This window comes from Etheostoma cragini, chromosome 8 (assembly GCF_013103735.1).
Source record: "Etheostoma cragini isolate CJK2018 chromosome 8, CSU_Ecrag_1.0, whole genome shotgun sequence".
In the NCBI taxonomy this organism is placed as follows: Eukaryota; Metazoa; Chordata; class Actinopteri; order Perciformes; family Percidae; genus Etheostoma; species Etheostoma cragini.
In genome coordinates, this window is record NC_048414.1 from 25,212,027 (window position 1) to 25,224,613 (window position 12,587).

General features: G+C 42.0%; 1 protein-coding gene across 1 annotated transcript in view; it reads right to left on the minus strand.

Annotated features, from left to right (window-relative positions):
* Positions 1 to 11,514, minus strand: part of LOC117948643 (protein arginine N-methyltransferase 8-B) — a 31,758-nt gene extending 20,244 nt beyond the window's left edge. Inside the window, exons 1-3 of the mRNA XM_034878414.1 lie at positions 10,699 to 11,514; positions 6,568 to 6,807; positions 2,868 to 3,023 (exon numbers count right to left, since the gene is read on the minus strand). Coding sequence (XP_034734305.1) covers positions 2,868 to 3,023; positions 6,568 to 6,807; positions 10,699 to 10,767 — 465 coding nt within the window. The 5' untranslated portion in view covers positions 10,768 to 11,514. The remainder of the gene's footprint in view (positions 1 to 2,867; positions 3,024 to 6,567; positions 6,808 to 10,698) is intronic.
* Between the last annotated feature and the right edge of the window lie 1,073 nt (positions 11,515 to 12,587).

Below are 12,587 nucleotides of genomic sequence, written 5' to 3' on the forward strand. Positions count from 1 at the left end.
TGTTCTGCTCACCAATACAGGACTCACGGCTGATTAATTGAGGTGCCAATGATTACAGAGACATAATAAAAACCCCATCATTCATCAGACTAAACTCTAGATACTTCCAGTAGACCGCTCCCGAACAAAATGAGAACATAATTCAAGGGGAGGCATTTGTCAATACCAACCCCTTACAGCATCAGGGAGCCTTATTGATGTGTTGACAGATCCATTTGATTGTAATCACAACAGGGACGTTCGAATCAACTTAAGTTGTTGTGGTTCTTAAAAAAGAGCAAACCCAGACTACGACATTTGTGGAGAGACGAGGCTGAAAAATAGAAGCAATCAGTTTTGACTCGGACTCTCATGTAAGAATTAGGTCTGCAGGGTTTTTTATTTGGAGGCAGAAATGGATTGGACATGCTGTGTGGGCAACACACCAACTGTGATTTGGACAAATAAGTAATTATGAACTTGGATGTTTCTTTTATTTTTTTGGTGCTGAAAATAAAATCCTGGCTTCAGATTTTTATCCAAGGTCTTCAGTTTCACACTGAGCATGCATAGGGTGCAAGGATGTGACATTGGCACTGCCACCCTGGAGGGGCCCTATTCCCTGCTGTCTTTCGGAGGAGGCTGCTGGTGGCGCCTGCAGCCTTCTGTCTGTTTTTCAATCAACAGCTCTCACACAACACTGATCCCCAGCCAATTAAAAACTAGGCTTTATGCGTCAGCCCTCTAATTGGCAATGATTCTGCATCTCTGTCAGTCTGAATCTCTGCGAGAAGAAAGAGACATTAGACATGTGTCCATCAGAGTCGTACTTCAATGGGCGCACTGAGGCTATTGAAGTGGCCCCCCCCACACCACCACCCTAATTTAGGATTTAAGTTAAGGTTCAGTTTGATTCCTGTAGTTTTTTATTGAATTGAATTGAATTTTCCTATGAACAAACTTATGTTCTTTAACTTTATGAAGCTAACATTTAGCCATACTTGCATAATGTTCCATCCAGGAAAAACCGAGCAACATGGGCATCTGGTGAAGCCTACTGGAAAAACTAAAAGCCTAAAAACTAAAGCCTACCGGAAAAACCAGTGGATTACGTCCCATGCTAAATTGCGTGTTTAACTGCAACATGATTTGTTGAGCCACTGTGGTCGAAGGCTGGATCATAGCCTGTTGATGCGCACTGCAAACAACACCTATTAAACCACTTGTTTAAAATCTGTTCCGCGATGATTTAACTTCATAATTGCTTTAGCTTTTTGGACCCTGATATACCTGCTTGCAGATCAAGTTCCCATTGGCCCTCTGTGATTTCATGCAGGACAGGCAGCTTACAATCTGCACGTGTGAGCTTGTGGATATTAATGATGCTGCCAGTGGTCTAATATCAAGGGTTGGTGAGAGCTGGAATGACTCGAGTATATGGACTGACCACATTAAATACACAATTTATTTACGGTCGCTTGTTGGTGTTTATTTAAGATCCCACATACTGCTCTTTTGCTGTCGTTTCCCTTTAATGTACATTCACCCTGTAAATAAAATTATTCAATATTTTTGTAACATCACCAGGGAGAAAAATATTCACACAAAATAAAAAAGAACAGACTCAAAAAGGAGCCCTGGAGCGGCCTCTAGCTCACCCAGTAAAAGCGTTAGTTGTTGACTGTTGTTATATTACCTGTGGGCTCAGTGGAATTCGGCAGCAAAGAGTCTTTTATGGGTACTCTGTGGAGCCAGAATAGAGGTTATCACTTTTCCTTTTTATGTAATGAGGTCCATATGACAGTGATGTTTTTGTTGGCCCAGAGCCCAGTCCCTCCACCTCACAAGCCTGGATCTTTAAGAGCTTTAGGTGCAATAAAGGTCTTGTGCACTGGTGCAGAACTGAAACCAAGAGCATCTAAGTCAAATGTGCACAAAATCCCTGAATTTTTAGACCCATTTCTGTGGACAAATCTTTCCCAGATGGAAGGAAGAAATGCATGTGTGAGGTAAGGGAAATGGAACTGAAGTGGTATTTTTTGTATATGATAGTCGAAAGTACAAAGACGGGGATAGAGGAACCGAGCGAGACAGCAGAAGAGGGAAGGAAAACCTGAGACGCAAGAAATCACACACACACACACACGCATAATGTCAACAAGTAGTCTTGGCATTTTCAAGTTAATCACTTGTCCCCCTGAAGCTAATAACGCTGTCTGGAGTTAAAATAAGTTCCACGTGGTTGACCCAAACTGGGGGTGTGTATCCAGCATGTATTCTCAGACATGCCCTGAATGCAATTACCCCTGCTGCAGTACACGATAACAGACAGTGCTCTTAAACCGCTACGACTACAAGGCTAGCAACCTGCCGGAGAGGCCACACACTTTTAGCACCTTCCCGTCACATGGGATATTTCTTTAAAGATTTTAGGTGCCTGGGGAAATTCTTTTAACAACTATATACAGAGAGCAGGTCATGCACATACAGTAAAAACAGATATTGATTTTGTAAATATGGATGATGCTCAAAGACAGAGATGGCTGTTCACATGTTAATTACAAAGGCCTACATCAGCTAGTTCTCTTGAGAAAGCCTGGGAGAACCCGAAAAATGCTCTTTAAGAGATGATTTGGTTTTTGTTATTCTGTTGTTTGTTATTATGTGTATGTGAGACTTGAAGATTCCTATTAAATAGTGGTGTCTTGTAATCCCATATTTGATGGGCCAAATGTTTGGCATGACACACAAATAAAATAAATCTAACTAACTAACTAGCTAACTAACTAAGTACATTCAAACAGTGTCAGCAGCTTGTCAGGCTGGACAGTGATTAGAGCCTGGAGGTTCAGCATGATGACGCTGCACTGAAAGGAAACACGTCTTACCCCATACACGTGCTTTGCCCCCGCTTTGGCTGCAAACATGGACAGGATCCCGGTCCCGCTTCCAACATCCAACACTATTTTGTCCTTGAAGACATGCTTGTTGTGGTACATGGAGTTCCTGTAGGTGAGCGTCCTCACTTCGTCCTTCAGCATCTCCTGGTTTAGCAAATAATAAAAAATATGACATTCTACATTCCAATCCATCCATAGTTGGTGTTTCCGAATAAGCCCCATGAGCCTCCAACCTCCAGCCTCCAGCCTCTAGGCTGTCTGCATTTCTTACAGAGTGCATGCATGACTCAAATATTTAGAAACGAAACACTAAAATTACACCTGACCTACTTTCCAAGAAATATCAAAGATTCATCTCATAGACCACACTAGAGGAACGTGATCTTTTTTTTAAACATTCTGTCTCCTCTCCTTACAATGTAGCTGAACTCTGATAGAAAAGTTAAGCACCTAGAATGCTTCAAGTGTCATCTAGAATACTGGAAATATGAGATTTTTTCTAAACAACATGTTTAATAACAGCTCACTGTTATTAAGATTGAAGTACTGTACGTCTTCATAAAATTTGCAGTCATGACTTTGTGTAGCGCTAAGCTAAGAGTAAGCCGCCCAGAAATATCCTCTCATGCAGGGTTCAGATTTCATTTCCTTTGATGGGATTGGCTGACTGTTACCTCACCCATGGTTCTAACCATCTATGACATATGGGATCTGGTTGTTATAGGTTGTTTGGGTAGTACAGCGCAGGAGGAGGCTGGGAGACTCAGTTCAGGAAAAATGTCACACAGGATCATCATTAAAGTGCCTTTCCAGAAAGAAATAGAAGAAGCTAAGGTAAAAGACACAGTGAACCAACGACAGCAGACAATTAAGGTCAATTTGTGGGCATGGGCATGACGTACATGCGGTCATCTGCCCGAGTCTGCGAGGGTATAATGAAGGCTTTAGTTGGAATGTTCTATAGATTTGAATAACTTTGCCAGATTTTTTGGTTCTAACTAGGGCCCGAGCTCCAACAGCAGCGAAGGCCCTATAGAAACTGAAGCAATTACAATTTTTCTTTATCTATCAAATTTTAATTTCCACATAGGTGATCAATAAAGAGTAAACATTAAAAATTAAAATTCAATGAATTGCCTTTTTGAAGGGCTTAACATATTCAAAAACTCACCAAAATCGGCAGTTACATGAAGTCTGGTGAAAATGTACATATTTTAAGGGTTTTGTGAATAAGCGCACCAAAATGGCTTGCTAACGCCCCCTACAAAATTCAAAGAATTGAACCCCTCTAGTGCTTTTAACGTAGACTCACAAAACTCGGTACACATATGTAAAGTGTCTTTGTTACTGGGCTCAGGTAGATATTATCGATCTATTTACTTTACTATTTATTTTTGTGGCGACTTTTTACTTTTACGCCTTACATTTAAACACGAATATCAGTACTTTCTACTCCTGACATTTTACAAGACTGGCTCGGTACTTTAGTTTTGTACAGAAGGTTGTCTATCAGATGTGATTGTGAGTGCATGTCAGAGAAGAGCGCGAACACACACCTCACACCACGAGGGGGCGTAAAACCTTTTCGTCATAGGGCATGGCTGTGGCGGGCGGCCATTTTGTGCGTTTTGCCGTTGAACGGGAAGTGGGTGTAAGGTTAGTGTACATTGTCCAGTTGGCTCGAAACTTTTCACAATTCATTAGTATCTAACCCTGAGGACATATGCACGCCAATATTGGCTATTTTGAGTGTTTGGCAATGAACAAGCAAGTGGCTGTAACTACAGTGTACATTGTCAGAGTCCAGGCCTGAGGACATATACAGCCCAATACTGACTTTTGGCCATAGCGCCACCATCTGGCAACAGGAAGTCAACCTTATATGACAAACATCATCCAATTTTTATGAACTTATGATGTGTGGTCTATATGTGATACTGAGCCGCCCCCTATAATTTAACCACACCTACTCAGTCAGATGACGCTACTTTTCATTGCATTTGACCCATTTAAGGTCAAGTCTGTGAGATGTCATTGAACTCAGCAGAGTTCCTTCTTCATTGGTGATGGTTTGGCCCAACCCCTATTCTGAAGTCACGCCCCCTTTCATAACTGGTGACACATTTAAGGTAGAGTCTTGTGTAGGGTGTCATTTAATCTCAGCAGAGAGTTCTTTCTTTATTGTTGATGTTTTTGCCTGACCCCTACTCTTAAACTGTGCCCCATTTTCATAACCTTTGACCCATTTAAGGTAGAGTCTGATGTGAGGTATCAATGAACTCAGCAGAGACTTCCTTTGTTGGTTGCAAGGAGCGGCGTCTGCCAGCAACCCCAACGCGCGAAGATTAGCAAGGGCCTGTCCAACGCTGCTTGCAGCTTTAATTAAAATTAAAATTATTGGAAACATTGGCAAAACCCATGGGAAAAATACAACATGGGACTTGTAATTTCGCCCTTACTCCTATTGGTTATGATGACAATTTAGGCCCATGCTTCACTGCGGGGATCTAAAGCCAAAGCAGCTGTCCTAAAGGTGAACAGAGAAACCACACCACAGGTCAAGCAGGATGTCTGCGGTTTAACTATATTAGAGCCACAATTGGTGTAAAAAGAAGTGAAAAGACGTAACTGTCCATTTAAACTTCAAGTCGATCTTGCAGGGATACCTGGTTTGGTTTTGATCCACTGCATCTTCACGCATAGTTGTGTTTGAACCCACGTTCACAATGTGATGGATGACTTGTGTTTATTAATTGGCATTAGATATCCAACAGCAACATACTGTGCAATGTGAAAAATAAGTTGGTAGCATTATGACAGTTATGCTACATTGAAATATAAATATGGGTATTTTTGTCATATAAGAGCTGTATTTGCCATATACAGAGCTTGAATTACCAATGTCTTGTTATGGGTTGGTGTTTAATTGGGGTTATTGTTCCTGTCTCGCCTTGTGTTTGTTCTTGGTTTTCTCCCCAGTCCTGTGTGGTTGTCTCTGTCTTATGATTCCCCAGTAATTGTCTGTTAGTTCTTCTTCCTGTGTTATGTTGGTTCAGTTTCCTGTCTTGTCTAATCTTGTCCAGCTTTGCTTTGTCCTGTCTGATTGTCTAGCCCCGCCCTAATGTGCTTCACCTGAGTTCTCACCTGTTCCGCATTACCTTGTTACCTCTTGTATTTTACCCCAGTGTTTGCTTTGTCTCTTGTCAGATCATTCCTATGTATTTGCCTGTCTGTGCGTCTCCTTGTGGCAGTGTTCCTGTTTTTTGTTCCTGTGCCCTGGACCTGGTGATTATCTGTTTTGCAATTTTTGCTTTTTGGTTTGTTCCTGTTTTTGGCTTTCTTTGTATTTTGGACAATAAAGCCCTTGCATACCTACATCTGCCTGCCTTCTCCTCTCTGCATTTGGGTCCTCATTCCTGCCGCAACCTTAACACTGTCTGATGTACAATGAGAGTATTTGAAGGAAGATGCATTTATAACAAGTTCAAGTATTAACAACAGGCAGTACAAAAGTCTCGGATCTAGTGGGGGTAACGCAAACAGGAATGTGCAAAGAGATTTTTTTGGATCCCGACTTTAGTTCCTGAGAATATTTGTTCAAAAATGTTGTCATGCATGTTGCACATCTGTCTAATTATCCCTGACACAGTAACAAAAAAATAGAAAAAAATAGGACATGCAGGCATACCTCATGTATACCAAAGTGGGCATAAGAGTCAAAGTAGTAGTCTCGTGAGGTCATCTCCTCTGGGCTAAGGAATTTGGACATCTTCCCCCGCCCTGGACAGCTGGGAAGGCTGGCAACATGGGGCGTGTGCGGCGGCAGAGAAGGGTGTGAGGCTTGCTGGATGGAAGGCACCGGCTTGGGCAATGAGGTGGGCTGTGTCGACTGGGATGGAATTATACGGATTGGCCGTGGCTGTGGTTGCTACAAAGAGAGATAAAGAAAAACACTTCATTAAAGTTGAGGACTCTGGGCTTATGTCATTTAAACTACTCTCTGAGTACAAAACAAGGTTGTAATGGCAAATTGGCATCACATTGTGTGGTTTAGATTCATGAGCAGCGATTGGCTTAGACTCATCAGCTATTCCACTGAAACATTTAATCTGCTCTCATCCCTCTCAGCTCATCTGTCAGTCTACTCCACAAAGCAGCCTGTGGTTTCACAGAGTCCAGAATCTACTGAGTGTGGAGAATACTCTGATTACTGATGTGAAGTCAGCCTGTCTGTCCACAGAAGGCTGAAATGGCCAGAAAGCTCTGCTCTGCACAGACGGTACACCCATAATGCCATGATTATCACCTCTAAGGCCAGCTGGTAAGGTCTAGTCATAGTGTGTGTGTGTGTGCCAAGGGAGCGAGCGAAAGAGAGAGTGAGTGAGAGAGAGAGAAAGAGAGATGGAGACATGGACTCCCTGCATCTCAGTTTTTAGCAGTAAACCATTCTGGTGTATATTCTCATTTCAACTTTTTAGCCTTCCAAAAATAAAATGATAAAAAAATGTGCAACATGGATGTAAATATGAGGATGTGTAGATTTAATTTTAATCTGAAAGAAGAAAATAGAAGAAAAAGGAAAGGCCTGTGTTGCAGGAAAGCTGAAAAAGGTATTGGATCAGCTTAATCTGAAACATCTTTTCTCTTCAGTTTGCATTCATACAGGGAAGCAAAACACTGTTCATCCAAACACACTGCCCACACAAAGATGACACACAGCTGGATTCAAATGTGTAAAATATCAATTTTTGTTGAGATTACAACAATAACCCACAGAAGTGTGTAAAAGTCTGAAACTATGATTTCAAGTAGGTTTAGATAATTGTCACTATTTAAACTTCAGTTGGAAGTTTGTTATTTTCCGTTTTTTAGAATTATTTTAGCAGCCGCTCTGTTACAACTATTAGATGGGTTGTTATGAAATTTTCTCAAGTGCCATCAGGAAGTCAAGATTTTAATTTGGCTTAGGTTGGTGATCAAAATACCTACTGTTATGTTAATGTTAGCCTTTGCTCAAAGTCCTGAATGATTTATTATTTCCAAATAGATTTATATATGTCATCTTTTAAAAATTACTTTTTCTTTTTTTATATTGCAACATATATCGCAGGGAAAAAAATGACAGATTCTTTCCAATATCGTGCAGGCCTACTGCTTGGTCAAGTTTACATTCTTATTTATGAATTGCTAAATAAAAGATCTCACTTTGCAAGGAACTTGTAATTAAAAGGGAAAGCCCATCTGATGAACTTCTCTCAATCCTTTAAGCCATGCATGATGAAGATCTAAAGAGGGAGTGCTTTGGTACAGTGCAGCATATTAACCTCCTACTTCTGTGAGAGATATGTTAATCGTAACATGTTAATCATCAGGGAGACTTTACTGTAGCTGCCTGGAGATGCATGTTTCTATTGATGTATCACTTCATTTATTTAATCTGGATAAACAGATTACATGACCTAAAGTCACACTCAGCTCAGTTATGATAAGAAATCTTGGCATCTTATAAAATAAATTGAAAGCAAAAGAAAGCATGATTTGATGAAAACAGAAGCTGTGGTTAAGGCTGCCACCTGTAAGACAGAATCGATGAGGACTTTCTAAAAGTTGCAACGCGGAAAAAAACAAAATGCTCCAGGGTGTCATTGACGGAGAGATTGAAGTAGACTTGGGTAGCAGTATGGTCAGAGGAGAGCAGCTGCAGCAAGTGTAACCGAGATGCTTACACAGAAAGGAGAGGGTGGCACACATGCTCCCCCACATACCCCCTACCCCCCATCCCCCCGACAGATAAACACATTTGGGGTTGTATTTCAGACTAGATCCTCCTCCTTACACAGAGGTAAGAATTGTTATTTGAGAAGGGCATTCAATTGACACTTATGAGGGTACATACAATAATTTTGTACCTGTAAAGACGACGCCTGTTTGTGAACTCTTTCAAAAGTAAGTGGTAAGGTCAGTAGGTGGATTTGGAAGGTTAACTCTGTCTGCTGAAAGGAAATGAGTGTTTCAGTGGATGTCTGGATAGAGGTACCACATAGATGAGTTAAAAGCTATGATGGCCTACTGTTGGTATGGTGTTTTATCTGTAATAAGGTCAAAGGAAATCAACATCACAGTCCGGAAAGAAAAACACTTTGGTCCTCTGCCATTATGGCACTTAACTGTAGGTGCTTCTGAAAACACAAGTAGTCCAAAGCATCAGAGAGCAGGGGAGGGGATAGATCGGTCCATAAAGGCAGTTTCTTCTTACCATAATGTATGAGGTGTCCTGATACATCCTCAGACGTGAGTGCATCGATAAAACGTTGAGAGCTTGAGGAAGGCTTCTCCCATAAATAAACTTGCTTTGAGGTAACTTTTGTGTTAAATGAATAATGTACAGGAGACTGTCTCCAACTTCCCAGGGTGTTTTGGATCTTTTAAGCATTACTTATCAGCCCCCGTCACACTGTGAATACAGATGTGGCACTGCACCCAAAAAAACACTGGGCACTGATGTTAATAAAAAAATCTACAGTAGATGATTTTTATAATGAAATGCAAAAGCGTAATAAGTATTTGGGGAGGGGGCTTCAAATCAGTCACTCAAATAAATAACATTTAGTGTAAAATCTCCATAAGTCATGGTCTCAGTACAATTGAGGGAGCACATAAATAACAGACAGCAACAATTGAACAGCATGAAAGCAGAAATAATAAACAACACAAAACCAGCAAGAATTGAAATAGGTTTGTTTGTGAAGGATGCAGAAAGGATGGTGTGTTATGGTTGGCTACAAGAAAATGAGTACAGGTGGGTTTTCAATCTAGATTTCATAATGTCAACTGAGTGTGCTTCTTTAAGATGTAGTGGGAGGCCATTCAACAGAGAAGGGCCACGGTAGGACAATGCTCTGTAACCAACTGATCTTTAACTAGGGGAATGGCCGGGAGACAGAATCAAGGGGGCAGAGAAAGCATGCTGGTGTGTATGATGTAATGAGCTCAGACAAAAAATGCAAGCTGCACTTTCATATGGTTCTTTGTAGATTGGCCTATTTAAGGTAACTTCTTGCGGTCTGGAAATTGTACCTTCAAGGTTGAAAACATTAAATTGGAAGTGGCTTTGGATAAAAGCCACAGTTAAATGACATGTATTAAGGTAAATACACGGTAAAGGATTAATGGTACAGGGACCCCCATTCAGAGACCTGTATTGAGTCAATACTGTAGATCCATAAATCACTCAGACATTATGTCTTCAGCTCCAGCTGCTTTTCTTCGATAACTGCTCCACACATCAAGTCCAAGCGTCCTCCCTTTGCTCCTCAAGGTGCTGCAGTACCGTGGACAGCGCAACTTCTTCTGCTCTCAGTTCAGCACACTGTGTCCTGTTCAGCCTCATCATGCTCACAGCACGTCCCTTTTAAAACGGCTTGTCTTCATTTAAATACATATTTTGATTTATTTAGACGTTATCTGTCTGAGGGACCCCCCCCCCCCCCCCTTTTCCGAGGACGGGTGGGCAGCTGGTAATGTTGTAAGGGTAACAGTCGTGTCTTCTAAATAAAAGTGGAATCACTATGAAACACTAACACAATGCCTGTTTTATCATTGGGGAGGCTGAACATCCCCGCGGAGATGGAGCCTGTTTTATCACTCAGCACGCGGACTGCTGTCTCACTATCCGGACAGTAGCTAGGCTATGTCGCATTTTGTCCGAGGTACAACTTATACTAAATAGGACACATGCTGCAGGCAGGAGGCATTTGGAACTCTGACAGCTTACTCTCATTTCGACTTCTGAAATAACAAAGGTGTCACTCAAACTTACCTCAATGCTGTCAGACTCCGCCATTTTTCTCCTGAGGAGCATGCAGCGGGACGAGTGCTTAAGTCCCATAGGAGCGGGCAAAAACAGGTGCTCACACTTGACGGAAGTAAAGAGGATGAGAGACGGGTTTTCCCCGTTGTTCTTTATCAGTCAATACTAATTCTCATTCACATCTCCAACTGCAATGTTCTTTAAAAATTCTAAGAGTCGGAAAAGACGCAAAACTACACGAGGTCCCAAAAGCATTGCAGCCGCCGTTGCCATTAAGTGGAGAAGATTCCATGGCGCGAAAGTTTGCAGTCCCCCGGTGTGCTTTACTGGAGAGCAGGAGAGGGAAAGGCATCATTCGGCACTAGCTAAGATAAGATAGATATAAATACATCGTCCTGTCCCCGTGATACGGCAAGCGCAGATAGGAGGCTCAGAAAAATTGCAGCATTAAAAGCAGCAGAATGTCACGAAACCACTGCTTTAAGCTCCGCTTTGATAAACTCCTCTACATTGTTTCTAAAAATAGTTCCGTTTCCGCTGCTGTCTCTCAAAGGGTAAAGACTTGCCGCTGGGTACATGCACAGAAATCTGCGAATGTCTTATTAGCACATGCCACCGTTAATGCCCCCCCTCTGCTCATTTTTCATTTTAAATGGATCTCCTCTGGATTTCAGCTCTTCATTTACAGCCGCTCTCCATCTTAGCAGAGAAACCTTGCCAGAGAAAGTTGGAGTTTGGTCCCCGGTGGTTGAAAAGCCAGGGCGCTCTGTGCTCAGGTTGCGCGCGCACACTTTACACACACACACACACACACACACACACACACACACACACACACACACACACACAGAGAGAGAAAGTGTGTGGAAGTGACCACTCCTGTCTCCCTGGTTGTAGGGGCAGTGTCAGAACTGGCTGCTGTTCAAGCCTGTTACATGCTTCACCTGCTCTGCTTATTCCAGGGGTGAACCAGAACAACCTCTACACACATTCACAAGCAAACACTTTTATCTTTGATGTTTTTACTTGACTCTTACTTAACCTGGATGGTCTCTTGAGATATCCTAATAGTTATGACACGCACAATTTGGCTCATACTGCAGTGGTTCTGCCACTGCAGTAAGAACTGTTTTATACATAACTAAGCGTGTGCAAGTGTAGGCTATCTTGTCTCTGAAGCTTTTGCAATGGAGTCTATTTTGAGTGGAGGCCATCCCTCTCTGCCACCCACACTCACCACTTGTTACATTATTCAGTAAAGAGGATAGGCAGAGAATCTCCAGGCATTAAGCAGGCACCAGGATGGGAACCTGCCCACTAACCATTCTCTTTAGGTAGGCGGTGTACACAGTTTTGCAAGCTGCTGTTTTTTTTTCTTGTAAATGTTGTTCCTTGTGTGAATATTGACTTGAATTCTCTCTTTTAAGATTATTTTGGGGGCATTTTAAGCCTTTTTTGTACATGACAGCTGAAGACATGAAAGGGGAGAGAGGGGCACATGCAGCAAGGGGCAGAGGTCGGACTCGAACCACTGCCTCAATACATGTGCGCCCACTCTTCCAACTGAGCTATCCGGGCGCACACTTGTGACTTTTGGTCTGCAGTGTCTAAACACAACCTTTCAGTATCAGCTCAGGTTGCTTGGAAGCCAGCTACCAAAAAAAGATTCGTTACCAGGTAGTAACCAAAACCTTTGCTTATGGAAAACCATTAAAGAGCAAGTTCCGCCATACTGTGCAGTGGTAAAGCAGCCCAAGACTCTATCTTATCCCTTTACAAGATGGTCTCTAGGTTGCTTTAAGGTTTTGCGCTTTCATCACGTCCAAAGCACACATCCATGCATTGCTTTCATTGCTTACACTGCTGGTCTACCTGTAATTTCACTGCAATCTATCCAA